This window comes from Rhododendron vialii, chromosome 2a, assembly GCF_030253575.1.
Source record: "Rhododendron vialii isolate Sample 1 chromosome 2a, ASM3025357v1".
NCBI classification, from domain to species: Eukaryota; Viridiplantae; Streptophyta; class Magnoliopsida; order Ericales; family Ericaceae; genus Rhododendron; species Rhododendron vialii.
The window spans coordinates 24,102,174-24,118,380 of record NC_080558.1 but is presented as its reverse complement, the minus strand read 5'-3'; the positions used below and the strand labels follow the sequence as shown (position 1 = coordinate 24,118,380).

At 37.2% G+C, this 16,207-nt stretch overlaps 2 protein-coding genes and 1 non-coding gene across 3 annotated transcripts; all 3 read right to left on the bottom strand.

The window, feature by feature from the left end:
• Positions 1-4,706: 4,706 nt before the first annotated feature.
• LOC131315829 (large ribosomal subunit protein uL5z-like) lies at positions 4,707-8,620 on the bottom strand. Its single transcript, XM_058345032.1, has 5 exons — positions 8,490-8,620; positions 8,289-8,396; positions 7,032-7,074; positions 6,289-6,484; positions 4,707-5,125 (listed from the first exon to the last, which is right to left on the bottom strand). Exons 1-5 carry the CDS (start codon positions 8,490-8,492, stop codon positions 4,927-4,929), a joined length of 549 nt encoding a protein of 182 aa, XP_058201015.1. The 5' UTR covers positions 8,493-8,620; the 3' UTR covers positions 4,707-4,926.
• A 48-nt stretch (positions 8,621-8,668) lies between these two features.
• TRNAE-CUC (transfer RNA glutamic acid (anticodon CUC)) lies at positions 8,669-8,741 on the bottom strand. Its single transcript has one exon. It is a non-coding gene; the product is annotated as a tRNA-Glu (tRNA).
• Positions 8,742-10,235: 1,494 nt separating this feature from the next.
• LOC131315828 (uncharacterized) lies at positions 10,236-15,142 on the bottom strand. The gene is made up of 2 exons (XM_058345031.1): positions 14,329-15,142; positions 10,236-11,160 (listed from the first exon to the last, which is right to left on the bottom strand). Exons 1-2 carry the CDS (start codon positions 14,781-14,783, stop codon positions 10,941-10,943), a joined length of 675 nt encoding a protein of 224 aa, XP_058201014.1. The 5' UTR covers positions 14,784-15,142; the 3' UTR covers positions 10,236-10,940.
• Between the last annotated feature and the right edge of the window lie 1,065 nt (positions 15,143-16,207).

The window sequence follows — 16,207 nt, the reverse complement described above, 5'->3', positions numbered from 1 at the left end:
AATGCAATCACGCAACTTTTTATGAATGGGCCGTTGCCCTTAATCTCGTATGGCCAAGATGATAATAAATAAGAACTTTTTTTAAAAGAATTTTTTTGAAAAAATATTTTTCTAGACTCTCTTTAATTATTTCTAAGTAATTGGATTGATTAAAAACTAATTAAATACATTAATTAGGTAAAAATATTAGAATAATTAACATGATCTTAATAAGAGTCTTAAAGATCCTATGCAACCAGTTGAATGTCAAAAGATGGGTTCGGAGGGTCGCAGGATTATTTTAAATAAAGATATTAACAAAAGTTGTCGAAAGTAAAATAAATGGATAATAAATTATTTAATGAATAAAATAGGTCGAGGTTAATAACGTTTCATCTTCGGAAGGTAAGGAGTCTGAATAAAATTACTCGGGCATTAATAATAAGGTTTATAAGGTCGTAAGGTAATTTTAATTGGAAACACTGTAAAAATAATAATAAATAGTAAATTAAGTAAAAAAAATGAAATTAACAAGATATCTTCTTTGAGATGCGAGGAGTCTAGGAAAAATAGTATGGGTGGCAAAACGTTCTTCGGAAGGTCGTAAAGATTTTTCGTTTGTAAAATCTTGAAAGATAACGAATAAATAATTAATAAATAGATAAATAAATAAATAAAATATGATATTAACAATGTATTATCTTTGAGGTATGAAAAGTCTAGGAAAAATAGTTCGGATGACAAAAATGAGGTTCGGGTGGTCGAAAAGTCGATTCGAAATAATTTTTAATCAAAACCGAACGGGCCTTGCGGCTGGGGTTTTTGCCGCAAGGTTGGACCGGGTCAACATAGCGGCGAGGCATTCCACCGCAAACTCTAACCTTGTTCTTGTGGCCCGAAGTTTGCGGCTGCAAACTCGATGACAGATTTGATTTTTTTCATTTTTCGCTCCGATTTCGATGCATGGGTCCATTTGGGCTATTGGGTTAAGCATAAAAACACTTAATATACGTAGAGAGGAGGTTGTAATGGATTATAATACCTTGAATTGAATCGGATTGATTTAAAAACGAATCTTGAATTTTGGAGAAGAAGACTTCGAGTTCTTTAATCGGAAAACCTTGGGATCGAATTGAGGGGTGTTTGGTGATGCTAGGGGTCGTAGAAGGTGTTTGAAACGATCGAATTGGATTTCGGTTGGGTCTTGGTACAAAACCCATTTTTCTCTCTCACTTTCTCTCTCTAAAACTCCATGGATTAGAGCTTGGTTTTCTCTGATTTTTCTCTTTTGGACTGGTGGGGTGTAGGGAGTATCGTGGTGTGCCCTAGGGTCGAAGTGATGGGGTATTTATAGAAGAATTTTGAAGATGGTGATAAGATTGTATTAATGAAAATTCTATCTCTTGGGCTTTGAGATGGATGAGATAAGAACGAATATATGATCAGGGAGGAAGTAGAGACTGAGTAGGAGAATGAGAGACGGAAGGAGTGTGCATGCATGCATGCATGCAAATTGGAAAAAAAATAAAAATAAGATAAATAAGATAAGATAATTACTCCCTCCGTCCCTTATTTATAGTCTGGTATTCCATTTTGGGCTGTCCCTTAATAAGTGTCGATTTTGTAAAGTTAGTGGGTAAAAGTTGGTGAATTGTCTATTTTGTCCCTAAAAGTAGATTCCATTTTAAAAAATAAGTGAGTAAAAGTGTAATGATGATGGGTAAGTAGGAAAAGTGGAGGAAAAAGTTGATGTGAAAGGTATAATGATGATGTCTTTTTAATAAGTTGGAATTACGAAGCAGGACACTTAAAAAGGGACGGAGGGAGTATATTCGTATATATCTATTAAGGAAAAGAATTTTATTATTACGAATAATATTTTTTAAATGATATTATTAATGATAAAAATTACGGGTTGTTAAACAAATAATTTGCTGACTGCCAATTTATTGCTGCTTCTGCTACTGACACTACTTTTGGTGCTACCATTAGGGAAAATGGTAGTAGGGTCTGGAATTTTATGCCGGTGGGTCGTCATTTCTTGAGAATTATGAAATTCTAGAAAAGAAAATCTGCTTCAGTCCAAAAAAGGGATGAGGTGAACATAAAACATCCACTTGCTTGACTCAAAGAACCATCATTAAATGGAGGTTGAGATTTACAAAGAGTGGAAGGTAACGGAGGACATATGAGACATGGATTTTCAAAGTCTTCTTCATCTTCTAGAAGACTATCTTCTAGACATTCATCACAGTCACAGGCATCAAAATAACAATGACGTGTTTCTGGATTTTTGAAATAGAAAACTAGAAGGCCATTGGATTGAAAATATTTAATTGGAGGGTCAAGTCTAGAACCATTTACAAACATGTCAATTCTCGATGGAAAAATGACAGGATGGGTGGAGGATGAGGCTGAGACTTCTTTTGGGAATGAAATCTCCACTGTACCATCAGGTTTTAGGATGAAAGTTGGATTTAAGGATTGAACTGGCATGGGCTTTTGTTGGTTTTTCTCAAAAGCTGTAACCCAAGACTCTGGGAGAAGCTTGAGAAGCTCAGGACGGGAAATCTGAAGTGGAACATGGACACAAGAAGCTTGGTGAGGTGCGTTGACAGTTAGGAAAAAGGACTTCATCTGTGGAGAAAGGTAATGACATGTCTAGGGCATGGTTTTGAAAACGATAGGCCATTTGATAGTGAAGGATTGCTGCATATGTGGTAGGAATCTGGGAAGTACCATCGATTTGAACTTGCACCTTCAGAGCTGTTAGCAGATGAGGATCTGCTAGTGGCATGTTGAAGTTGAGATAAAAGGTAAAAACCACAGTTCCAGCATTTAACGTGGTTTGGACTGTAGCAATACATGTGTGCTGATACTATATAAACCTAGTATCTACCAGAGCAAGTCTGGAAGTAACAGGTAAACCTTTTCTGCCATGGAAAGTGACAGTCAGCCTGATTGCTCCAAAGTGAAGATGAGTAAATCCTTATTGTTGTCAAAGGCGAGGCAAATCAACTGGGATTTCCAAGGGTAAAAGTTGTTCAGCTTCTGTAGTTGCTATGAAACATTGATCAAACTTGGAGGCTTGAACATACTCTTTTACAGAAGTTGATCGTTTTGTAGAGAAGAGTTGGGTGACAATCTTTTTTACAGAGGTTTGTGGTCTAACAAAGGCATTATAGGGGTTTAGAAAATGAAGATCAGTAAAAAAAACCTTACTATCATTAGGAAGATATTCAAATTCGTACAAGTACTCAAGATTAGAAGAAGAGGCGGAGAAATTTCTACTAGTGAAAAACCGTGAACGAACAAGAGACGAGGTGGCAGAGGAATGAGTAGAAAACAGGTAATTCATTATTTAAGTAAAAGTCTGGGTTCTTCGTTTCCTCATACAACAAATCTTTTTTTTTTAATAAAAATCTTTTAACCAATTTTGATATATACTATGGTAGATAAACTGAGACACACCGCTTAAAAGCCAAAGTCTCAAAATAATTTTAACCCACTAATATAAAAAAATTTAACCAAAATAGTTAATGAAGTTTCTGATGTGGAGGATCCTTTAAAAGGCAACCACAGAGTATACGCTTCAATTTTTTTCTTTAGAAAGATTTGAAGTAGTTTTGGAAAAAAAATTCCAATAAGGGGTTTAAGCTAGATAGAACAACATTGGCTCTGATACCAAATTGGACAGACACAAAATGAGTACAAACACAAAATAGGCTAAGATCGAGAGAGAGAGTGAGTAAAGGCAAACAAAAGACACAAGTAATATTATTATAACACTAACTTGAACTGGCCTGATTTTTACAATGGAGAGAATCCTCCTTTTATAGGCGTAAGGAGGGTTGAGTGCCCTTGGGAGATTGAAGTAATTATCAACGATATCAAGAAGTGGGCTGGATGTAACCGTTGGTCCTTTCAGTGGTGTGGCAGAAACCTTAACAAGGCAGCTCACTGGGTTGCATCCCATTGTAAAAAAGTTTCGAACTTTTTTCTTTCGGGTTGTATTCCGCCCGCGCTTGAATCTGTTTTGTCCAAGGATTTGTCTTGAGTTCTATGATATCATGACATTTTCAAAACAAAAAAAAAAGAGGAGAGTTGATTACATCATCACTTACATAATTACATGACTATTACTAATCCATGGATCAGTCATAAGTCACACCTGACTACATACTATTATTTCAACACCTATTCATACTAGGTACTACTTTCACAACCTACAACGTAATAACAGTAAACATCAATAATTTACCCCCAACAAAAACTCTCCCCATCCCCACCCAATTCTCTATATTTCTCCACACTATTCTTGCGCTTTTTGATGACTCGGAATATCTAGACCAACTTATGTGCATCTCGACTAATCTATCTTTGGAGGATCAATCCCACCATCTAGAAACGGGAGGGCTCAATTCAAGCGGGGACAAAGCCCTCAGGGAATTTGCTCCACAACAATTGATAACTCCAGATGTTAGAACCAAAGACCATATTTCTACCCCATTCAACTGTCCCAACCAGTCATTGAGCATAGGTGGCTTCTTTTCTTTCATGTCATCACCCAATCCAAACAGACTCTTAAGGTATCCAAAAAAAAAACACTCCACGTCCAATGTATTTTTTCTGGCACCAGTAAAGAGAATTTATGTAGCCAATACTATCACATGCGCAAAGAATATGTTGCGGTGAAAACAAATCAGCAACCGATAAAAGGCATAAAATTTTGAAACAAATCTCCAACTGAAACCAGAAAATGATATTTCCTACCCCCATCTGGAAAAGATACCAAAAGTCCAGACATGATTAACACTATAACTGAAAAATAAATCTAACAAACACAAAAACATGTGATGCCACTCCTGGTTCAGGGAAAAGCAAATAAAAGCGCGGTTTGCCATAAAACTCAGAAGTAAAATACTCAATTATGCCTGAAGAGAAATTCTAAGCTCCAATATTTTGAGATTTGTTCAGGATCACTCCCTCGTATTTAACCTGGAACCACTTCATTGCGTCGTCTTTTGTAACTCTATGCTGGATTCCAACACGTGCCTTGCATCTACGGCGACGACCCACACGGTACCCTGGTCGTTCTAGAACAACATAGAAGTCCATTCCATAAATGCCAGTTGACGGGTCATACCTGTCATGAACATGAAAAGGAAAAAGGCCTTAAAGTTAAAAATACCAAATCAAGCTAATAGTCCGCGGAATTGGAAAGGTAAATAGCCCATGATAACAGAACAGCAAATGAAAACAAAGAGTGAAATGGAATAAAATCCAGTTTCAGACTCACACCTTGGTAAGATCACGAGTGCAACATCATGCAAAAGGATCAAAACATTTTATACTGATCCTCTTTTACTTGTAGAGAGAAGTTGTTCCATTAAAAAGGCCATTGAAATACTGAATGGCATAGCTGTTCAGGCAGGTCTCCCCTCCCATGCTGCCATGCAGATGTAACCCTAATTCTGGGTAAGACCATGCAATTGTAACCAGTAGCTCAACATGCATTACCCAAACTTAGTTACCTAGAGATCAAAATGGCGGGGCAAATATCTGTACTATCCCTCCCACTACAGCTTTACAGCCTCACTGAAGTGGTGACAAGTTACTACTCAGTTGCTTTCCACAAAACTCCAAGCTCAACAGACAAACACCCCATCTTTGGGTCGATAAATTATTGGAGCAAACATAGTGTTGACTCTAGGATTCAGAAATGTAATCTAAAACATGGGTTTAAGCAACTTAACCTCATATTACATATTCCACCTGACTTTTCTGACATATGTATCAAAGTATCAAACCGCTCCTGATGCAAAACACGATACTAAAAAGCTAGACCAAGCACAACTGTTCTGACTTGTCAACAGAATTCCAAATCCACATACACGCATTATCCATATAATATCGTGATTTACAGATTTTAGTTACTCAAAACTGACCAAGTGCAAAACCCTCTTGCCCAACCCACCCCTCTTTTCACACAAGAAAGAAAGACAAAAGAAGGAAGAAGCCTTTTAAAATCAGTTTATTTAGATTTCCCTGGTGGATTTTGGAACAAATGAATACAAGTCATCACTCATGCACTTTGCACATTCAGTAATCAATTATGAGGTTGCGGAGAGACTGTTATTAGCAAACTCAATGATGCATTGCAAACTGAAGTTTACAATCTAGGTGAAATTCTAGTTCACAATAGGTGCATACCCTGGCTTGATGAGTCAACTAACCAAAAATGATTAACAAGTACGCATCCAATGAACAATTAATGTTACAAGAATAATAACTACAGCTAAGACTCACTTGATGCCAAGATCAATGTGTTCTTGAATACCAAACCCAAAGCAGCCAGTGTCACTGAAGTTCCGGCGTAAAAGCTCATACTCCTTCACCTTCAACCCACTCTCAAGAAGCTGCATTGCTTTCTCACCCCTGACAGTGACATAGCATGCAATCTTCTCATTACGCCTGATGCCAAAGGATCGAACCGTGTACCTCGCTGTACATACCAACAAATCAAATTCAATCACATGAAAACATCAGACTGGAGGAAAATGAAATTAAGGCTCCGTCTCCATACATTTCAATTTTAAATCAAGGGATTTTGCCATTATTATTCAATGAACATTGCCTAAAACAGATTTGATAGTCTACATACAAATTTGGACATCAAGTTTGGGAGCTTTATTATGAAGGATCTGAAATACAATTCACAGGGTAAGCACTTTAAATCACATAGGGCAAGAACGATTCCACTCTCGTTTCACAGGCACCCAATGGGATCAGCTTCTAGGCTTTTTGAAAACAAAAAGCTCGTATGAATGCCTTCTCAAATTTAGCTAAAATAGAATAATATATCCAAAGTGGATCAAACCAACTGCTCTAAAAGCTTGTGTTTTTTGGCCAAAAGCCGAATTTTAGGCATCCCAATCACTCCCTTCAATTCTTATAATAGTGTTCAAGTTGAATACTAAACCCCTTCATGTGAAATCTCCATCTATCAAAACAAAGACTAATAAAATATGGCACAGAGAAGAACGAAGTACCTTTGGAGAAGACGGGGGTTTGACCACTCAGTTGTTCCAAAACCTATATAGCAATTGAATCATTGAAGAAATAAATGCTACAAATAAATCAGGGGAATGATACTACACATGCATCTATATCTCTCTGTGTGTACTATTACTATTATTATTATCTATCTATCTCATAGTTGTCAATGGCGAAAGGCACACTGAGGCGCAAAGTTCTATTGGGCCTGAGGCAAGAGGCCCAAGGCGACGCACGCCTTTTTGAAGAGAGGCACACCTATGCAAAAAAATTATTATTTCTGAAAACAATTGTGTTGTGTGCACTTTTTTGTGCGCTTTTCTGAAAAGAGCGCGCTTTTTTGACCGATTTGAAAGAAGCACGCTTTTTTGCGCCTGATCGCTTTTCTCGCATTGTCGCTTTTTTGGGCTTTTTGCGCGCCTTTATCAAGTCGCCTCGCCTAGGGGTCAACAAGGCGCTGGGGGTGCGCCTCGCCTTGCCTTGGGCCTAGGTGTGCCTTTGACAACTATGATCTATCTATTTTGTCCATAAAGGTAGAGCAACAATTTTTTGAGCCTGGCTCACATTTTTCCCTTACCAAATTACCCCTTTTAACAGCCTAAAAAAACTGCCAAGGAAGAAACAAAACTGCCATCCCAAAAAAAAATTTCTCCCCAGTCCCCGTTTTCACATCCCAGATTTCATTCCAGACTAATCATAATTCAAGATTTTTCTCTTTGTATCTTTTTCGTAACACAGATGGCACTGCCTGGGCATTTAAACACTATTATAAAGGAAACACCCTTTATGGTGTGAAGTCATTTTTCAGGCTGGCTCACACATTTTATCCCAAACTACCATGAGCACCCTAACCTCTTTTTATTTATTTTTGATTCAAACCTATACCAAATTGAGTTTTACTCAAATTAGTAGAATCAAATTTTGAAAGGTCATTTCTCCCCAAATTTACAACAATGCATTAGTGAAGCTTTTACTCAAATTCGTGCTTAGATATGAGTTCGCCCATTGGAGTGTTTCATACCAAATGAAGCTTTTTTTACTCAAATTTTAGTACAAGTTTACTTTAAGGAAGAAGAAACTGCCAACCCCAATTTTTTTCCTCCCTTCTTTTCTACTTTCATATCCCAGATTTCACTGAGGACGAATCAAAATTCACGATTTTCCTCATTCCATCTTTGACATAACACGATCTGCACACGCAACCGAGGAGTCTAGTACATATACATAAATATATATTGAGAGAGAGAGAGAACCTTGGAGGCACGGGTGAGACGATCACCGCTTTCGCCGACGGAAATGTTGAGGACGAGCTTCTGAACTTTGATCTCTCTCATTGGATTCGACAGCTTCTTCTCCGATGCCTACCATTCACACAACAGAGTCAGTACAATATTCGTATTCACATGGTAACATATAAGACAGAAAATGGACATGAGAGAGAGAGAGAGAGAGACCATTGCGGAAGTGGAGAGGCAGTGAGGCTAGAAGAAGAAGGCGGCAACAGAAGAAGGATTTATGAAGTTTGGCTCGAACTCTAGGGTTTTGTTTGGCGCTGTTGAAGAGTGAAATGACGATAGCGCCCCCCTTGTCATCAAGCTCAGCCTCAGCCTGTGGATAGGAAAAATTAAAAATGTTCCGTTGCCGGGACTTGAACCCGGGTCTCTCGGGTGAGAGCCGAGTATCCTAACCAACTAGACTACAACGGATTTTCTTGACGAGTAGGTGCCTACAACATAATTTTAATTTCCAAGCAGATCAGGAAGCCTTGTTTACTGTAAACCTAAAAGGATTGGGTGAGGGAGTCTCATCGTTAGCTCCTTAATAGGAAGAAGTCTTCGCTTTGTGTGTTTTGTTCGTTTTTTCTGAATTTTGTTAGATAAGCGTTATATTTTTTTAGATTAATCATCTATCTCAATGAGAGGAGTCTAAAAAGTAAAATAATATGACAAAAAGCAAAAAAATGTTCACTAAAGATGAAAAAATACAAAATAACTATCTTATTTGTCTAGAGTGTCGTCTTACATGAACTTTTTTCATCAACAGCCAACATTTTTATACTTGTCTGATTCCTCTTGTCGAGATAAATGATTTATCCCAAAAATTATGATAAAAAATTCAACGAAAAGTTACAAAAAGTAAAAAAAAATAAAAATACCAAAAAAAAGTTTACAAGAATGCAGCACCTGAGTTATCGAACAAGTTTGCTTATTTGGTCTTATTTTATTGCTTGTTTTTAAACAAATAAGCAAGTGAATCAAACATGATCTCACTCTAAAATTGAAGAATTTATGATAGAAGTGATAGAACTAGGGTGATAAGACAATATAGAGAGAGTGGAACAAAGAGATCTTCAGCACTATGTCATTTTTTTTAGACAAAAAAAGTTTTTGCATTAGTATTCTTAGGAGTTAAAAGAGGTGCAACCCAAGTCACATATAGAACTATCCAATTCCGTTCTCAATCCACACTCTCGCAAATTTTAATAATCAGAGATGTTTTTGAAAGACGTTTTCACACTTGCGTTCACACGGTAAACATGCACATCATGTGACTAAGGGTGCAACATTTCGAGAAGACCTATATATGGTATGGTCTCATGAACTTGAATGGGTTGTCCAGATTCTCAAGATGTCTTTCTAGGCTGTTGTTATGCATATTGAAAGCAATGCACGGATTTTGTTAACGTTTCTACTCAAACGTATGACAGATAGCAGATAAAAAAAAAACATATGAAAGATATGTTGAAGACAAAAAAAAAAAGTTAGTGAGATGGTGGCAAATACCCAAAAAACTTTACTTTCTGCTTGGCCTGGGGAATTCCTACTAGTATTCTTAAGAGAGACAAAAATCCAAAATGTGATAATGTATAGTTGTCTTTTGAGATCAGGTTTATGAGGTTTGTTGGCTGCATGCCTTTGTTTTTCCTTTTGCCAGGTATAAGCTCTGATATATTCCTTGTATGGGTTTAATTTGGAATAATATCCGAATTCGTTGGGGAAAAAAAAATGTAACACAATCAATTAATCACTCCTAAGCTGTGGCATCCACAAATTGTCATTGTTACAATCCGTAACCTTTTTAGCAAACAGTTTCCATCCATCTCTTTTCAACATGTTACTGCAGAAACTGGAATTTGCAATACATTAAGGTTTTCTTAAGATCTTCGATTATTGAAGAAATTTGCAGAGGAGAAGAAAAGCTAAGTAAAAATATTTAAGAAATTATTAAACAATGCTTATAGGACTGCTGCACATTATTCCAGAATTCGTGCTACATATTTCAGTCACTCAAGAAAAGTTGCATTCAAAGAAAGTAAAGTTTACAATGAAGCTCATCAGAAACCGAACAAAAAAGATCGTATTCCATCTAAAGCAACTCTGGTTGTTTAATTTGCAACATGTGTATAATGAAGAACTCTGAAAAGCAGGAGCTAGTGAAGCTGATAATCCCTCGAAGCCAGAGAAGGGAAGAACAAAGGGAAATGCAAAAAAACTCGCTAAGAATTTTGGCATGACCATAAATTTCTGGCCTGGAATATTGAAAATCAATGCCGATCCGCAAAATTTATATTGAATCTCTGGACAGGCCTACTACACCGATCTGTGCTGGTTGTCGAGCTGACAACTTGCCTATTTGAAGAGGAAGAGCATCCACCCCTCTAATAGTCCATGGCGGGAAGTACACAACCAGTAAAGCAGTGTTTGGATCTTGGATTACCTCCTTCCTTTGAAAATTACCAGCTCTCCCACTCCCCTATTCATTCCCCGCTCAAAATCCCCTGACAAATTGAAGATCCAAACAGAGCCTAAAGTGGCTTAAAGTATCTGACAACATCCCTCAAAATCAACGCAGTCAAGCGAAATTAATGATGCACTGAAAATAATTTCGAACTTCGCTCATTTCAATCAGAACACATTTACACGGAAGAACCACGGGAGCACAAAGGCTATTACCAGGCAAGCCAATAGGAAGTTACAAAATGGCTGTCCTCGCAAATATACTCCACTCCTTGCAGAAAAGTTTGTCGCACTAACAGCAGATCTCATCTCATTGCACTCTTCAGTTAATCTGTTATCCCCGCCACCTTTAACATTTTTGGCAGTCTCACCACAAATTTCACACTGCCTGCATACATGGTATCAGAATGAAAATGAACAAGTACAATTGAATGAGGTATCAATTATTAACGCTCAGTGAATAATTTCCACAAGATTCCACCGTTTGCTTTACCATTCAAATTCTGGTTACATCACACTTTGTAATGATCCAACGGACTAGATAAAACAAGGAATTTGGTCATTGAGATTTTTAAATATACAACTCCACTCAAAAATCTGCATAATTATCTAAAATGGAACAGGAATATATAAACAAGATGAAAATGTAAAATGGAACAGGAATAAGTACAAGGGTGGCGTAATTACAAGACATCACTAAAATATTTCCAAGCTTTACTAAAATATAAACAAGATGAAAATGTCTGGATTACAAGGTATTAATAGGTAATCCAGGTATTAATGAGTCAGCTATAGTACACGTCTTCTATACTCGAAATTGAAAACAACAGTTTTTATATTTGGCAAAAGCAGATAAGCCCTATAACTCCGTTTTCACATTTGACAATCAGAAACATTCCAGCAAACTGATGACGATATTGGCAAAAACAACTCAATAAATAAATCGAGACTGCCAGAACAGAACGACATAATGGGTTTGTGTGAACAAGTGGCCATTGACAGAGCTCAATAGAGGAAAAGGATTCATGGAGCCGACCCCACGTAATTGGGACATAAGGCTCGGTTTGGTTTGCCAGAACAGAATGACATAAGCTACTACATAGTTCAAACTTAATCTAAATTCATGAGTGTCTCAGAAATATTTGCCAACACAATCTCCATTAACTTTATTACTAGGCTATTCACCAAAGGAAAACCTTAACTTATTGAATCTTATTCTCAGCTGAATAAGAAAGTAAAGATCAGACCTCTCATTGGAATTCAGGAACCAGATACCCAAATTGGGCTAAATAGTTAAAGGTTTCCCATTCAATCTCAATCCCTGTCTGATCCATGGTGACTCAGAATTGGATTCAGCTACCTAGTAGTCAGATTTTGAAGGCACACAAACTAGGCTTTAGTTAGGCAATCTGTGAACGGAAAACTACAAAAAGGGAAATTACGCAAAAATAAAAATAAAAATAAGACGTGACTTAAGAACTACCAGCTAAAATCAAGTCTCCATCTCTCCTTCACTAGGGTTCTCCAAAAATATCCATAGGTAGGCATCACATCGCCATAAGAATCGAAGGATTAATCAATTAATCCATCAGGCATTCATAAGAGATAAATACAACGGCAATAACATGTCATCCATACCATGCAAAGCCAGGGGACATATAACAAGAATAGCGGGGACTTTGGCATGTCCCTAAATATGCACATTATTCTTTTATAAATTGGCAGCAAATATTGCACATTGACTGCCTCTAAATAACAAAAATGAATGATGCTAGAGTTATCAATGTGTAGGTAGTTTTAACTTTTTTACTTCATCTTCAAAGGAGCTTAGCAAGCAAAATCAAATTTCAACCAGATGCATCAAGGGAAGATACTTAGTGTGGGTGCCTCAGTGTAATGGGTGTTTCTCTGCTAAGTCAGCTTGGGAGGTTATCAGAAATCGATTCCTTACACCTACCTGGTTCAAGTTCAACACAGTATCGGGGAGTAAGATTGTTCCAAGATGGTCTTTTCTTCTTTGGTTGGCAGTGCAAAATAAATAGATACCTAGGGACGGACTTCTCAGCTGGGGCATGACTGTGGATGATTCCCGTGTGCTCTGCAGTTATGGCAAGGAGTCCCTTAACCATTTGTTTTTCCAATGCTCCTTTCTTCTGTTGTTTGGAATGAAGTGTGGGGCAAGATTCCAACATCCGGAGTTCCCAGCATCTTGGAAGATGCTGTGGTCTGGTTTAATGGAAATGTTAAAGGGAAGAGTTTGAAGTGCCTGATCATGAGAAGCATCGTTGCTGCAGCTGTCTATGTGATTTGGAAGGAAAGGAACCTTAGGGTCTTCCAAGGCTGTTCTTCTGCTGTGGATCATGTATCCATCTAGTTTGTGAACATGATTAGAGATTTTTTGAGTTCTAGGAGGGGTGTTAAGCCTTTTGCTCTTAATAAGTCTCTAGGTGCTTGTTGGAGTTTGCCTGCTTGTATATTTTCTTAGCTTCTTTTGTTTGTTTGTTTGTTTGGTGCTATGCTCTGGTGATAGGCTCAGTATTTTTGGTTGGTTAGTTTTGTCTGGTGTTGAGTTTGCTGGAGGAAGAGAGGCGTGTTGTCTCTGGTTTACCGGGGTATGCCCCTTTGAGGATGTATGAGTTTTGAGCTTTTCTAATGGAATTTACCTATCCAAAAAATAAAAAATAATAATTCCAACCCTCCATCTGCATGTCCATCTGATTTAGCAACTACTAGCGTGACATAGCAAAGCTCCATCGATGGCTTATCCTCCTGTATAGACTTCATCAACTGCTATCGTAGAAACTTCTCAAATATGGTGACACATTAGTGATTTTCTGAATCCTCATAAGTCAAAATTCGGAAGTTGAGAACAGAACATAATTGTCTTTTCATGAGTAAAAAATATCAGTAAAAAAACCTTTGCGATATATGCCGTGATACATGCCGTGCCGTTCCCCGAAAAGTGAACTTATTCTTGTCTAATCTATGCTACATACTAAGCACGTAGAGTCCACAAGTCATCCTCTTAATTTCCACAAAAATTCTCAAAAATCAACTTAAAATCCATTTGGCTTCCTTTCTTTCACCGAATCTAAATCAGGAACTAAAGAGAGTCAAAAACAGATAAAGAAAGAACGAAAAGTTCATAAACAACTAAAGGAAAGATATCTTATCCATGATTTGAGACCCGAAAAGGAAATGAAGAAAATCAAACCTATTATCTTTCCAACATAGGAAAAAGACAAAAGGAATCAAATTCTTTTCAACATGAACATCACAAATTCCCGATCATCCCACCGGGCATCCCTTGTTGGAAACTAATCTTTGTAAAGCCACGTTCATCGCTAGAGGAGAGCCAAAAACTATCATCTTACAACTGTAGTAAACCAAACTAAACAAATTAACCAATTCTCACATATCTAGAAGGGGGGAAAAATGCAATTATACTCATATTCCAAGTACAAGTAAAAGAAGAATCAGTTTCCCTTTTCCACCCAAAAATACTCGAGCAACATAAAATGAGATTCCATATACTAAAAAGAAAGAGAACAATTACCTATTCCCTCTCAGCTTAAACCAAGCCTCTGCACAATAAACATGAACAATCCCCAGCTCATCTTTACAACCACAACCCAGCTGAATCAACCCACTTGTGGTCGTCTCCGTCGCTGTCTCAAAAAATTGAGGACTCAAATGACAAATCCTGCAAACCCTTTCCCCCTCACAACTCTCACCACATCTCTCATCCACGTCGATTACGCAAGAAGATTCATTTCCATCTTTACAGTCCTGTTTTTTCCCCCCACCCTCCTTACTAGTACATCCCACCAACACACTCACAGCTTCATTTGAATCCCCATTTGGATCCAAACCATCTTGTTGTTCCACTTCTGATCTTATTAAAACTACCACAGTATCACACGCATTGTGAACATCATCCAACCCGCTCGAATTCTCTAAACTCTGCTGACAACCCAAGTCAGCTGAATCCACCACTCCCTCATTATCCATAACTATCCAAAATCAATACACGTGCATTGATTATACCGCATATATGGGTTTTTTTAAAACTCAATTTTTCAGGGGATGGTTGGAGAAGCAATCATTGAGGAAATTATTACTAACAGCTAATGAAAACTGGCTGGAAGATTGGAAGGTTTTGCACTTTTGAGGAGAAATATTAACAGTATGAAAACAAGTTCTGGTGGAATGATTGCACTTGGGTTGTGTGTATATATATACAAGATCTGAGATGTTATAAATTACCGTGATCTAGGGTTTGGCTTTACCCTGATCGGGTTTAACTGTTGACCTACCCCCGGGATTAGCTCCTCGACTACCCCCCATCTCTCCCTCTTTTCTACACCCCCAGCCATTTTGATTATTTTTAATAGTCTCATGCACCCCGTTCGTTTTGGATTTTAAATTTTGTATTTTAATTATTATTTTATTTTTTTCAATTATTTCTCTCATTTTTTTTCTTTATTTCTCTTCAAATATTATCTATATTTTCAATCATTACTCTATTTCAATTTCCGTTAGATTAGGAATATTGTGCAGAAAAACTAATTCTCAGAAAAGAAAAGTGATTTAAAGTAAAAAGAAAAGAAAAATTCCTGTGAATCTTGTAAAAAATTTTAAATTTAATTGTTCATTTGTCAGAAAAAAGAAACTTATGAAAAAATTTCTTTTATCATGATTCAACCGCTATTTCGAATAAAAGTAACTTATGGAGCTAAATATATTGTCACTGTATTTTTCAGAAAATTAATACACACAAATTGTTACATCTGAGTCATCATGCAACTCTAAAATCAGCCATAGTATCAATCGCCATCTTATACTATGGAAGCTTAAAAAATAAATAGATAAGAAAAAATAAAACTAATGTTAACCTACGGTGATTAATTGAACCAAAGGAGCCTGTTGTCCCTTAGGACCCGTTTGGATGCAGAATAAGGATTTGGGGTATTAGTTAAGAAGAGAGATAAGATAGTATGGGGTACTACTATTATGTAAGAAGGGTGGGCCTATATTTATGTGACGGGAGGATTAAATAGTACTTGGCTTGAATGATGGATAAAATGAGGGATAAAGTTGTTTTGTAGTTGAAATGGAAAAGAGAGCGAGTATTATCCAGGGGTATTATGTAATAACACCTCAAAACCTCCCCATAAATAATTTCTCTGTCGGGGGTATTAGGGGGTACAAGAGAATCCGGAGCTTAGCTAATACCCCGGCAAAATATATTCCCAACCATGGCTTAACCATGACAATCTTAAGAGAGGGTATTACTAATACCCCTTCGTTAGCTCCCATCCAAACAGGCCCTTAGGGGCAAAATGACGCCGTTTGGCTTCATTCACACCTATTCAACAAATTTTGTTTGGCCTCCTCTTTTATAGGCAAGAAATTAATAATTTTTTAAATTTTGT